The sequence below is a fragment of the Halichoerus grypus genome, chromosome 5 (genome assembly GCF_964656455.1).
Source record: "Halichoerus grypus chromosome 5, mHalGry1.hap1.1, whole genome shotgun sequence".
NCBI lineage: Eukaryota > Metazoa > Chordata > Mammalia > Carnivora > Phocidae > Halichoerus > Halichoerus grypus.
Window position 1 is genome coordinate 7,791,146 of NC_135716.1, and position 14,449 is coordinate 7,805,594.

At 47.6% G+C, this 14,449-nt stretch overlaps 1 protein-coding gene across 6 annotated transcripts in view; it reads left to right on the top strand.

Annotated features, from left to right (window-relative positions):
• ZFAT (zinc finger and AT-hook domain containing) overlaps positions 1 to 14,449 on the top strand; it is a 199,637-nt gene that overhangs the window by 23,594 nt on the left and 161,594 nt on the right. For all 6 annotated transcript variants that reach the window (XR_013447667.1, XM_036086345.2, XM_078071973.1 and 3 more), the window contains exon 2: positions 4,770 to 4,946. Coding sequence is in view for 5 of the 6 variants with exons in the window: in XM_036086345.2 (XP_035942238.1) it covers positions 4,770 to 4,946 (177 nt within the window). In the remaining variant the exon portion in view is untranslated. The remainder of the gene's footprint in view (positions 1 to 4,769; positions 4,947 to 14,449) is intronic.

Below are 14,449 nucleotides of genomic sequence, written 5' to 3' on the forward strand. Positions count from 1 at the left end.
GAAGGGGATGATAAGGGAGCCGTCTCTATTCTGTGGGGTTTTGTATTACTTAGCTGTTTTACAACGAGCACGTATTCATACTGTAACTTCTGTCATAAATAATGACAATCATAAGAAGAAGCTCTGTTATAGGAACAGGAGACCCGGAATGCCCAAATCCTATCTTGCTCTTGTCATCCCACCTTGGCCTCCCAGAAGAGGTGGACTTAGAAAGAACAGCAGAAGGGAAAGGCCGCCCTTCATTATGTGCAGGGCTGGGCCGTCCTATGAGCTGGCTGGAGTATGTGGCCTCCGCTCAAGGCTGAAGTGACGCTCTTTGCCTGTTTACTCAAGGACCTGAGGTTTTGGGGGCAGTGTCCCTCAGGAGCAGGCCAGCTTCAGCTGACACGTGTATTGCCTGTGGCCAGAGGAGGGGGTGGGATCTGTTTGCCCCCAGTGACCCTCCCCAGCGGCAAAGGGGCCTGACCAACCTCCCCGGACCTGTGAGCTCCTTCATGACCTCCTTCAGGCAGTGGGGTCAGAGGCTTGCTCATCGCTGGGACCCCAGGCAGGGCGGGGGTAAACAGGTACAAGTGAGAGGTCGCGGACAGGATGTGGCTCTTCCTGGCCAGGACTGTCTGCAGGTCAGAGTTCAGAAATGAGGACTTGTTTATGCAGTTATTTTAAGATTTCTTAATAGTACAGAGTAGCTGGTTGAAAACTGGCAGGTACTTCATGGAAATGGAACACCCAAACTCCAGACTTCTGTGATTTTCCTTGTACTGAACATGTGGTTTTCTCTTTGAATCCTTTTGTTGAGGGTGAGTGCACAGTAATTGGACCTAAAAATGCATCCAAATTATAGCATCTTTATCAAAATAAGCTGACAACATAATTATGATTATATTTCAGGGTATAAGATACATTTTTCCATATTAGTCTCCTATAAAAAATGAAAAGAGCTCCTTTGTTGTTATTTTGGTGGAATAACAATTCTTAGTATTTTGGGGGATGCAGCCTGATTGGACGCTTTCTTCGCATGTTTGGCATTTTGCTGTTTGTACCCTGCTTCGTGAGCCTCTCCAAAGAGTGCACGGCTTCCCTCCCGGTCGGAGGCCGGGGGACAGTCACAGATCATGTTCCAGAGGGAACACTGTGTATTCTGTCTGGGCTTCCAGAACCAGCTGCTCTTAGACATACAGGCTTGCATCGGGGCGACTGGCTGGCTCAGTCAGGAGAGCGCTGGGACTCTTGGTCTCAGGGTTGTAAGTTCGAACCCCACATTGGGTGTAGAGATTACTTAAAAATAAAATCTGAAAAAAAAAATACAAGACTGCATGGTCGGTGGCAAAACTGGCGCAGCTCGGGGGCATAGTTGCGTGTCCTGTTGGCAGTTGCGGGGCTGCGTTCTGGGAAGGGCCATGTGGCACCACGGAGACCCGGGGCCTGGGTCCGGTAAAGCTGTGTTCCACCCTGACTCTGTGCTTCTCTGGCCGCGTGGCCGAGGGGAGGCCAGCCTCTCAGCCGCCTGGGTCCCGCGGGCTCGTCTCTGTCCACACCCTCAGTGACGTGACGGTCCTCCTGGGTCACGCGTCCTTACCTCCCCGGCCGCCCCTGGAAGCTCCGGGTCTAGTCTCCACCTCTCTAACGGAGCAGACGCGCTGCAGGCCTTGGGAAGCACGTGGGCCAGGGCCAGGTGCCACCTGGCCGTCCCATGGTGTGGAACAGTCGGGTAGCAGACCGACTGACAGTAGCCTCCCACACTCTGTCCTGCGTAGATGCAGAAGTCGTTTTATTTATCTGGTCTCCATACGGGGCCTGGTGTGCCTGTCGACTGAGCCCCTCACTATATACTCTGTGGTCCCCAAAAGTTCTGCTCTGCTAAATATCATAGGATTCCCTTTCTCCTGAGAGCGCCACCAAAATCAGTACCACGTAGAGGTCTGTTGGGAAGTGGCTTTGTAGAAACCGTACGATGCAGTTGGTATGTCCGTGTCCGTGTCCCCCTCTGTGGCGGGCCGCATGCTGGAGCTGGCCCTGTGCCGCGGGGCCTCCGGGGGGCCCGCCCGTGGCCACTGCTCACTACTCGGCTGGAATGAGCACGAAAGAAATTGATGGATGATGCTGGGATTATGCTCTCGGGGATGATTGTCATTTCAGACGCTGTTGGCCCACGGTGAGTATTTTAGCCTAACTTGAAGGAACTCCACTCAAGGTGTGTGGCCACACTCAGCTCATGTCAGAAGCAGGTGGCAAAGAGTCTGCTCTCTGCTTCCTGCCCACCGTGACTCGGGCAAGCTGCTCTCCTCTCTCAGGCTCAGTTTCCTTGCCTGTAGAAGGGGCTTTACAAACCCTTTTTTGCCTAAATTGTAGGATCGTGGTAGGGTCAGCAGGAAAGGAAGCACGTTGAAAACAACATGGCCTCGTATAAAGAAAAGAAGTCTTACTGTAATCTCTTCTTGTTTGAATGGGAAGGCTTTTGGGTTCTTTAGGAATAAAGCATTTCTTGGAAAAAAATAAAATATCGATTGACAGTATTCATGAGAGATTTTCATTGATGAAGCAATGTTCTGCTTTGTTAAATTTCTGTTTCCTGTGTTGTTTGGGAGGGAAGAATTCTCTTAGGTCATTACTCCACCTGCTTGTTCATGGAGGAGCCCTTCCTTTGGATCCAGAGGGAGATCTGTTCCTGCAGCCTTGGTGCCTTGCAGGGTTCTGTCCTCACTGTGGCAATGTCAGGTTTCCCACTGCCTTCCTTTCTGGTCTCCTCTTCTGGTAGGGGAGTCTTGCTTCAAAGAGGAGGAGAAAAATGGGGTGGGGGAGAGCAGGGGAGTGGAGATCAAGAAAGATTTTTGTTTTAAGCTGGGAAAAATAAGCATGTAGCAGTGGCAGAGAGGAAGAATTGGTGGTCTGGAGAAAGAAGCAGAAGTTTCTGGAACACTGTCACTGTGCGGGAGGGGTTGGGGTTCAGTGCCCACAGGCCACACGTATCCAGTGGCCTTCCAGGTGTGCTGTGGGTACGGTCCTCCCAGGTGCAGGCACTAGGGGTGAGTTGTCTTTGGAGGATTTTATTTTATTTATTTATTTATTTTAAAGATTTTATTTATCTGACAGAGAGAAAGACAGCGAGAGAGGGAACACAAGCAGGGGGAGAGGGAGAAGCAGGCTTCCCGCTGAGCAGGGAGCCCAATGCGGGGCTCGATCCCAGGACACTGGGATCATAACCTGAGCCGAAGGCAGATGCTTAACGACTGAGCCACCCAGGCGCCCCTCTTTAGAGAATTTTAAAGCAGTAACAACATTTAAATGTTGGCCTGCTTTTTTGTTTTTTCATCTCCCTGAGCCACCGGTACTAAACAATGTCGGTGATAAAAATGTGGCCTGCCCTGGGGCGGCCCGCTCCCACAGATCCCCCCCCAGCACATGCACTTTCTGTGCCCTTGCTGGTGTCAACCCTCATACCAATACTGGGGCAAGGCTGGGTGGGTGGCGGGGGATGCAGGTGCGAGGGCAGGCGTGGTGGTGGAAGCTCGCGGAAGCTGTCTTCTGGCGGCGTCGTGTGGTATATATAGGTCAGCAGCCCAGCGTGAGGATGGGAGGTGGGAGTGGAGCGGTACGAAACATTGTTCACCGTCAATGGAGAGCAGATGGCCTAGAGATCATCTAGGATTGCCATATATCTGTCCAGCCTCCACAGAGAGCAGGTGGCCCGGAGACCTTGTATGATTGCCAGGCAGCGCCAGGAGTCCCCCTGAGGCCGATGAGGGTGAGGGGAAGCAGGCAGTGTGGGTGTAGATTTTCAGCTGTCCAGCGGCGTGGGTGAGGTGGGTGAGGGCACACGGTAGGTGGAGAGCTGGACAGAGTCAGGACCGTGGTTCACAGCGTTCCCACTGCTGAGTAGGCAGGTTCGCTGCTTCTCCTAGTGCATTCCAGCAACTGAGAGGTTATTACTATTCTCGAAGATCACCCCACTTTACAGCATTTAGGGACGGGGTTGGGAATGTAATCTGGGTCCGTCTGGCTTCAAAGCCACTGTCTTTTCCATCATACCGGTTCTTCTTTGCACTGTTAAAAAAAGATCTAGCTTTTAATTAGTTTGTTGATCGTAAATTTAATATTCCTCTATGTACCTACAATTATCTTAGACTCAGAAAGGAGCCTTTTCCCATTACGTCTTCCTGCCTAGTATAATGGGATGAAAATAATGGACTATTAGTAAATACTTGTGAATGGTAGTAATGCTTTCAAATAGGAATTAGGTGGCTTAAAAAAAATCAACAGATTCCCATTCTTCTTGTTTTTAGTCCCTGTGCCAGCCAGCAAAAGGTGTCTTGGCTCTTGAGAAATGCTGTTTTGATCAATTTTCCCTTGTACCTAATTTGAGAGAGCCTAGCTAGAGCACTTAATTGCTGTCATCGAGGTTCATTCATTTGAAGGTTGGATTTTGGTTTTGCAGTTTCCTCCTTGTTTATTTTACCTTGCCATGTCAATGCTGGAATCTGGGCTGTTGGGTAGATTTGGGTAATGGTTTGGGGTGGGGGTTTCCCAAAATAGACACTATCCAGAAGGACTGAGATTTTGAAGTTCTGAAGAAAGAATTTTCTGGCAGCTGGGGCCACCTGAAGTTAAAAGTGAGCTGCCTGGCCTGGAGGTGTCCACGAGAGGGACACAGTGTGTTGGAGACTGGCCATGGCTCAAAAGGGCAGCCTTCAGTATTTTTTTTGGTGATTGGAAGCAATTGTTGTTTTCGTTAAGATGAAATGACATCGTTTGCTTTTTTTTTCTTACAGAAAACACGGCCATCTTCATGTGCAAATGTTGTAACCTTTTCTCACCCAGCCAGTCGGAGCTGCTGTCCCACGTTTCTGAGAAGCACACAGAAGAAGGGGTTAATGTTGATGAAATCATCATTCCCCTCAGACCTCTGAGCACTCCTGAGCCCACCAACCCAAGCAAAAGCGGAGATGGTAAGGGGCCTGGGGTACCGGGTGAGGGGCCGTGGCCACGGGCGTGCCCATCGGTGGTAGTGGTGATTTGCTCACAGGTACTTTGATGCTGGGTCTCTGTTTGGTGGGCACGGAAACCCAGAACATTCACATTTCCCACAGTTAATACTTGTCCAGTTGTAGGTCTGCTCAAATAAGAGTGTGTTTTTGAATTCACCGAACCTGGCCTCTGTGGGTGCTTCTCCAGCGCCTGGCTGTAGAAGGAGAAATGCACGAATGGAGGAAGGAAGGAGTGCATGAGACGAGGTGATAGCGTCCCACAGTGCAGAAAGCGGGAGCTTGTCAGATGAGTGTGGTTTAACCCGGCCCTAGGACCCGCGAGCTGCATTACCTGAAGCAAACGACGTGACTTCTCTGAGCCTCCCCGAGCTATCTGACAAATGAAGATAAATATGCCTGTCACAGGTGGGCGCTGGGGCTGAAGCCAGGGGATATACCTGCGGCGCCGGATGACGCCCGCACAGAAGACAGTAAAGGGAAGCTATTCTAACAGACGTGATTAATGTGTAAGAATATACAACCTGAGACACAGCATTTCTGAACCGAGCGTGTAAACCTGGAATAAGGCTTCCAGCGGCGAAGCTTTGATTCGCACGGAATCCTTCGGGTTTGCAGGCAGTGTGCGGAGTGAGGTCCATCTTGTGTGCGGTGTCCAGGCATCTCCCGCTGAATGGCATCTGATGCGGCAGGTGGCTGGCTTAGAGAAACCGTTGCGGCACTGTAATTAGGTCCCCATAGACAAAGAAAATATGAAGTAGAGGAGGCATGGCTGCAAACAGCAGTTAGAAAAGCCCCCAGAAAACTATTTTTGTATGATGAGGGACCACAGCCAGTCTCCTGTGCAGAAGGATAGTCTGTTCCATCACAGGATTCATTAGCCACACCGATAACCGCTTGCTCTTTCCTGGGAATATTCAGACTGGCATTTCTAACCAGGCTGGCTTATTGATCATCTGTCTTGACATCGTTAACAAGGAGAGACTCCAGACAAAAAATGTTTTGGTTAATGAGTCCCGCTGGCCATTCCCAGGGAGCTCAGAGAAATACACCTGACAGAGGATTAAGTTGTTGAGAAGTTCTGCTGGTTACTGTTGGTGGTGTGAGATGTAACCAAGAAAACCCAGCCCTTGAAACCAGTGGTGGAGAATGAGGAGAAGCAGGAGTATTCGTGTCTTCCTCCCTAGCAGCCCGGTGTGGTGGGTCCACGGCGTTTCAGCCCTGTCACGGGCCTCGTGAATGCATCTGTCCTCTCCCCGCTTCGAGAAAGCAAGTCTGAGGTGGGAAGTGACAGTAACTACATCTCAACCAGTAGTGCACATTTGAGTCTCTTTGCTTTGGGGAAAAGGAGGGGGAGGGAGGCCAACTGGGCATTAAGAATCGACCAGTTGCCTGATTAAAAACGGGCAAAAGACCTGAACAGACATTTTCCCAAAGAAGGCATACATATAACCAACAGGTGCATGACAAGATGCTCAATGTTACTAACCATCAGGGAAATGCAAGTCAAAACTGCAGTGAGCTCTCACCTCGCACCTGTTGGGAATGGCTGTGTCCTCAGGAAGACGAGATAATAAGTGTTGGCGAGGATGTAGAGAAAGGGACCCTTGTGCCCTGTTGGCAGGAATGCAAACTGGTATGGCCACTGTGGAAAACAGGATGGAGGTTCCTCAGAAAAAGAGAGATAGAATTATCTTTGATAATCTATCAAATAATATCATGATCCAGCAATCTCATTTCTGGAAATATATCCAAAGGAAATGAAATCAATATCGTGGAGAGATATCCACACCCCCATGTTCTTTCCAGCTTTATTCACAATAGATAACCTAAGTTTCAGCAGATGAATGGATACAGAATGGATACAGAAAGTCTCTCTCTCCTTCTCTCTCTCTCTCTCTCTCTCTCACACACACACACACACACACACACACACACACACACACACACAGAGGAATATTATTCAGCCATGCCAAAGGAGGAAATCCTGCCATTTGCAACATGGGAGAATCTGGAAGACATTATCCTGAGTGAAATAAGCTAGACACAGAAAGACAAATATTGTATGATCTCACATATATGTAGAATCTAAAATAGCTGAATTCATAGAACCACAGAGTAGAACGGTGGTTGCCAGGGAGTCGGGGGAATGGGGAGATGGTAGTCAAGAGGTACAGACTTTGAGCTGAATACGTTCTGGGGATCTAATGTACAGTATGGGGCTTCTAGTTAACAATACTGTATTACGTACTTGAAGTTGCTGACAGAGTAGATCGTAAATGTTCTCACCAAAAGAAAAAAATGGTTGCTATTGTTGACTGTGGTGAACATTTCACAGTGTACATGTATATTAAATCATCTTGTGTACCTTAAAAAAGCATATTGTATAAACTAAATATATAGAATTTTGGTTTGTCAGTCATGCCTTAGTAAAGCTGGAAAAAAAAAAGAATCTGCCTAATGCCGGGGCCCTCACAGTTCAGCCACCTCGCCCTCTGCCGCCCAGTCTGGGGGGCGGTGAGTAAGGCTCATCCGTCCAGACCTCCCTGGAGGACTCCCAATGACGTCCACATTCCCCACGGCTGAGTGGTTAAGATACATCGGGCTTCCAAAGAGTGTGGCTTAACGGACAGATGGAACCAGAGCTTTGGTCAGGAACTGTGAATGTTGCCTCTGGGGTTGAGCATCTATAAACTCAGAAGAGGGGATAATCTCTTTTGTAAAATTCATATGGCAGACAGAAGTCACATGGATTAATGGGTCGAGAACTTTGAGAAAGGTGGTTACAAAGTTTTAATTCTGTTTTTATTCAGCTTTGCTTATTAAGATTTTTCTTCCAACTAAAATGAAATGTGAATGAGATGAAATAATTTGAATTTTTCATTTCATTTATAAATAATGAGCAAATGATAAGAGAACAGATAGATCTCCTCCTGGAATCCTGTGCGTCAGTGGTTTCTGATACTTGTATGCTGACTTCTACCCTTGCCCTTGTTACCAATGTTAGTGAAAGGTAGGGCTGTCTGCTCAGGAGGCCAGCGGGGCCCCCTCTTTTTTGAGACCCATCCTCCTCTTCGTCTCCCAGACAGCCAGCCCACCAGGCCCGTCTCCCTACTGAACCTGCCCTGCAGCCATGGTCCATCACTCAGTGGGGGTAACCGTGTGTTCTTTCTCCCCCTCATTGCATGAATACGTGATTTATGTGGATGGATTTTCATACCCTGAACCACTCTTACGTTCCTGGGATACATTCCACTTGGTCATATTGCATAATCCTTTTTCATGTGCTGCTGGAGCTGGTTTGCCTAGGACATTGATGAAGAAATTTGAGTTTGTATTCAGAGATCTTATGTAGGGTCATTTCTCTGATGTCTTTGGTTTTAGAATCAGGGTAATAATGGCCTCCCAGAATGAGTTGGGACGTGTCCCTTCCTCCTCTGTTTTTTGGAAGATCTTTGAAGTGTTGGTGTTATTTCTTCTTAAATGTTTGATAGAATTCACCGGTGAAGCCCTTTAGTTCTGGGCTTTGGGTGGGAAGTTTCTGGATTACCGATTCAGTTTCTTTGCTTGCAACAGGTATATGAATATTTTCTGTTGCTTCTTGAATTCCTTTCAGTGGTATGTGGAAATTTTCTATTTCATCAAAGTTCTCTGATTTGTTGGCATATAATTACTTGTTCATAGTATCCCTGAGAATTAAAAAAAAGTTTTTTTTGTAAGATGAGCAGTAATGTTCCATCTTTCATTCTTGATTTTAGCTATTTGAATCTTACCTCCTTTTTCTTGGTGAGTTTAGCTAAAAGTTTGTCAGTTTTTTTATTTTTATCTTTTGTTTTTCTGTTTAATTTTTACTTTTTGTCCTTCTGCTTGCTGTGCATTTGGTTTGCTTCTGTTTTCTCTGGTTTCTTGGGTTGGAAGAATAGGCTACTGATTGGAGATCTTTCTGTGTCTCACACAGGCATTTACAGCCTTGTGAACCTGCTCTCACTGAATCCCACAAATGTGTGTATGTCATGTTTTCCTTTTGATCATCTCAGCATTATTTCCTAACTTCCCTGATGATATCCTTTTTGACCTATTCGTTATTTCGGAGCGTCATTTAATTTCCATGTATTTTTGAGTTTCACAAATTTCTTTCTGTTCTTTCTTTTTTAAAATTAAATTTTGATTGGCATACATGATTACATTAGTGTCAGGGTATATAAAATAGTGATTCGATATTCTTATACATTATGAGATGATCACCACGATGGCCCTAGTCACCATCTGTCACTGAAGTTATTACAATATTATTGATTATCTTTCCTATGCTGTACTTTTTTCTTTTTTTAAAGATTTTTAAAATTTATTCATTAGAGAGAGCAGGAGTGAGAGCAAGAGCAGGGGGAGGGGCAGAGGGAGAGGGAGAAGCAGACTCCCCACTGAGCAGGGAGCCCCATGTGGGGCTTCATCCCATCCTGGGATCACAACCTGAACTGAAGGCAGATGCTTAACTGACTGAGCCACCCAGGTGCCCCTTCTATGCTGTACTTTTCATCCCCATGACTTAGTTATTTTATAACTGGCAGTTTATACCTCTTAATCCCCTTCATGTATTTCACCCATCCCCTATCCCTCTCCGTCTGGCAACCACCAGTTTGTCCTTTGTAACAATGAGTCTGTTTCTGTTCTGTTTTGTTTTGTTTTGTTTTAGATTCCATATGTAAGTGAAATCATATGGTATTTATCTTTCTCTTTCACACTTATTTTACTTAGCATAATACTCCCTAGGTTTATCTGTGCTGTCGCAAATGGCAAGATTTCATTATTTTTTATGGCTAAGAAATATTCCTCTGTGTGTGTGTGTGTGTGTGTACACATACAAAACACATCTTTTTTTCCCATTCATCTGTCGGTGGACACACAGGCTGCTTCCGTATCTTGGCTGTTGTAATAATGTTGCAATGAACGAAGATGTGCGTATATCTTTTCAAATTAGTGTTTTCGTTTTCTTCAATACCTAGAAGAATTTCTGGATTGTAGGGTAGTTCTATTTTTAATTGTTTTAATTGTTTGAGAAGCCTCCATACTGTTCTCCAGAGGGGCCGCACCAACTTGCATTCTTGCCAGCAGTGTAAGAGGGTTCCCCTTTCTCCGCGTCCTCGCCAACACTTGCTATTTTCTATCTTTTTAATAATAGCTATTCTGACAGGTATGAGGTGGTATCTCACTGTAGTTTTGGTTTGCATTTCGCTGATGATGAGCGACGTGGAGCATCTTTTCATGTGTCTGTTGGCCATCTGCATGTCTTCTTTGGAAAAATGTCTGTTCAGGTCCTCTGCTCATTTCTTAATTGGGTTTTTTTTTTTTTAAAGAAGTTGTTTATTTCTAATTTCAGCCCACATACTTTGTATGTATGTATTTGAGCCCTCACACGTTTATTGAGACTCGATTTATGGCCTAACATGTGGTTTATTCTTGGAGAATGTTCCATGTGCAGTTGAGAAGAACTTATAGTCTGTTGGTGGTGCACATTCTCACAGATAAGTGTTAGGTTTTGCTGGTTTCTCGTGCTGTCCGTGTCTTCCGTTTCCTTGGTGGTGCCCAGGTTTTATGATTGAGGAATATGTGGCTCAGAGACTGGAGGCCTCACAGCCACCCGCTCACGGTCGCCTGGTTAGTAGGTGGGAGAGTGGGGTCTGGGCCCAGCTGCTCCGACAGCGTTGTCTGCTCTTGTACTGCTCTGGGTGTAATCAGATTCTTACTGCCAAGCTACTTTAAAAATTATTTTCCTTTATTAACTAATTTACTTTTGACTTAAATTTTTCTTGAACACATTTCCTCTGTGTGTGTGTGTGTGTGTGTGTGTACTGGAAGATTAGTTGCCTGTACAGTTTAATTTTTAAAAGTATTTAAGACTTTAATTAAACTCAGACTCTTAATACGAGAACATTTCTTCAAAAGTCTTTCATTAAGAACTCCCAAGTCCTCCTTTTTCTCTTTGTGCGAGTCCGTAAAATTTGAGGCTTCCAGAAGCTTAGTTTCTCTCTAATGATTTCTATTCAGGTTTAACCTTCACAATTCATTTTAAGTTGAGAGATACTTGAAATGGTTTAATTAAACCTTTAACTGGGTAGTAATTGATTTATCATTTTGGTCTCCTTTTATAACATGCAGGTTCCTAAATCCTTTGGTTTATTTTATGGCCTTTTAATCTTTTTTGCTCATGTAGGAAGTGGTCTGCCTAAGAACCTTTCATTTTCTCCTCTCTTCCCCATCAGGTCTCTGGCTGCGGTCCAAGGAAAAATGTGTGTGTGTGGTTGTGTCTGAGAATGTGCGTGGGTGTGTGTTTGGGTGTGAGTGGTGTGTGAGGGTGCGTGCGCACATTTGTTCCTCCCGATGGCGGCTGGGACGGGGGCCTGCTGGAGCTGGAACTCACGGGGTCTTCCATCTTCTTTCCCTTTCAGACCTTCCATAGGAACTCTTCTCCTTTTATCTCTGCCTTCCCTCGCACCCCCCTTCTTCATTCAGTCACCACGCACCTCTGCCAGGTGCCGCGAGCGCAGGGCGCATGGCGCGTTCTTCCTGCCGGGCGGCCGGTAGGCAGAGGCAGTGATGCAGGGCAGCGGGGAAGGCACTTCTCTGGGGTCAAGGATGGGGTGCTAAAGAGGAGGTCACAGAGTCTAGTCTGAGGGTGGAAATTGGTGTCTAAGTTTAAATCTCTGTGTTGTCTCTCCTGGAGAGCTACCACGACCAGGCCGTTCTGAGTGTACGCAGGCATTCTTGTACTCAGTGTTCCGGAAACCACTGACACCCGGGTCTCTAATCTGCTCCGGTAGCAGCGTAGGGCTAGCTAAAGAGCACCCATCCCGGGCTCAGGGAGACTCCTCTTCCAGGCCTGGGGCTGTCCTGTGATTGCCACGGCTGGGGCTGGTACACAGGGTGCTTTTGTGCGGGTTACAAAGAGGTGCCCCCATCCTGGGCTGGTGAGTTAGTAACAGGCTTTCTTTCTGGGTGAACGAGCAGAAGACATGGTCAGGGCGGACGCAGCCGGTGCCCAGTGCTCAGCCTGGCTCGTGGAGTGTGGCCCAGGTATCAGCCCCCACCTGCCCTCCGTGGCGCCTCGCGAAGGGCTCCGCCTACACCACACCTGTGGAGGCCCTGCTGGTGGCATCGGCAAATGGCTTTTGTCATCTGCAAAGGGACGTAAGGTGCCAGCCTTTTTTTTTGGAAAGGTAATGAGATAAATACATGTTAATACGTGATGCCTTAGTACGTGGTACGCGCACCATGCACTTCGTAGCCCCCCGCTTCTGTTTCATCCATCTGTTGTCTGGTTCAAGAGTCGATCACTGAGGCTTGTAGCTCCGTGACACTGTTGTCATTTTCCTGCAGAGTGTAGAGGAGAGGTCAGATTGTATTATTTCTGTGCTCTGAAATTAACTGAACAGACATAAATGTGAAGTTCACCTGCTCTGAGGCAGATGGTGGGTTCAAAGCCTAGCTCTGCCACTTAGTTTTCTGTGTCTTGGGGCCACTTGATTTATCTTCTCCAGCCTCAGCGTCTTCTTCCCTACAGTGGGAGTAATCCTGATGCTTCCTGCCGAGTTTGGACGGGGAAGTGCCCGTGAAGCGCTTCGCAGGGCGCCTGCAGTGTACGTGCTTGCTACTTCCTCGCTGTTGCTGCTGTTTGCGGGACGTTTCCACCTTGTTGCTGGTACCTCCACGGGGAGCAGGCGTGGGCGCCTCCCTGGTGCCCCGTGTTACAGGGCTAGCTGCCGTCTGTCCCGTGGAGGGGATCCTGCATTCCCCATAAACCTCAAAGGCCCGCTCTCCCTCGTTTCTGATGAATAATTCATTGTCTTCCCGTGGCTTCCTGGGCTCGTTGGAAGTAAATGTCAGGGAGATTGACTGTCAGGCCCAACAGTGTTAGAGTTTCGGGATTTGCCTAAATTCTCGAGTTGGCGTGACTGGATTGAGCTGCAGAGTGAGGATGCTGGCTTTATCCCTGGTCTCCAGCATCATGAAATGTGGATGCCCCTAAATCCGTGTTGGCTTTCTTGGTGTGTGAGAAACTTCAAAGTGAAGAAGTCAAGGGAGGAGTGCTGTAAGGAAAAGAGCAGGTGTGCAGTCAGGAATCACACGGTGTGGCGGCCGACCGCTTGGGAAGGTAATAGTTGCTTCAGGGAAATCGTCCAAGTCAGAGTTTTAATGAGGATGGCCATAATAATAAGCAGTTGCCATTTATTGATCACCTTCTAAGTACTATGCTCAGCATTTTAATGGATGGCTTTTATTTATAGGGACTATAAAACAGAGACAGTTCTGTGTTTATTTTTCATACGAGAGACGGCAGCTCACGGGGGGCGGATTTAACTCGGGACGTCTGGTCTCCTGGTCTTGCAGCTGGTGTTCTCTGCACTGCAGCACTGGCTCTTTCCACGTGTCCAGAGCCGACCTGAGGGCCACATGACCCAGTGGGAAGAGCCGGGCAGGGGAGAGGGAAACCCGGATCCTGGCTCTGTGAGCTCAGCAGTAGCTTCTGGAAAACATGCCAACCCCTTTGAACCTTCGAGTCCCTTATTTCTTTTCCTGTTGAGGAAATTACATTTGCAGCATCCATCTCTGAAGGTTCTTATGGGGGTAAAATGAGATAAGAACTGGGAAAGGGCCTTGCGCACTTTAGGGATGGTCAAATGAAGGGCTTATGTTATTAGATTTTTAGTCACGTGGAGCTATTTTTTTCATGGTGCTCATGTTGTCTTTTGATTGAATTAAAAAACCTTTGGCTGATTCTTCATGTCCCTTGCCAGTTTTGGCCTTGGATCTGCAAGGACGATTCTGACTATGAGGAAGTTGTCCCCAAACTATGGCGTCGGGGCAGGGCTCAAAGGTTGCATGGTGGCTCACCTCTTTCTTCCTTTTGGAAACTGCGGACGCAGGAAATGGCTTCTTTTCCTGCCCTCAAACCACATGTATTTACTTATTAAATGTCTCCTGCATCTCCAGCTCTGTTTGCCATCCTTGGGCTCTGGGAATTCACCCTCAGGGTGTGTAACAGGTGGGGAAAGAGGGCCTCGTGGAGGAGGACCTGAGGGTTTGAAGGGGGCTTGGGGTCTGACTGGGGTGCAGGAGGTGGGCACAGATGGTGGGGAGCAGTACAGGTACATAAAAAGACTGGGATTATCTGTGCGAATTTAGGGAGGTCTGGAACATTGCTGAGCACTTGAGAGCACAGCTGTGCATGCGTGTGCATGTTGAGCCATGTGAGGAAGGACCTAGAAAGCCGGGTCTGAGTGTTGTGAACGATGGAATGTTCTAGAGCGAGGTAGTGAGACAAGAGGAGGACCGGAGCAGGAGGCTGTGGTCTGGGGGCCATGTGTAGGGATCTGGGTGGCAAAGAACGGAGAGGGGGTTTAGTGGGCAGATGTCTTTAGGACAAATCAGAGTTCCCGGACAGACGGAACCAGGGAATTCACGGAGGAGGA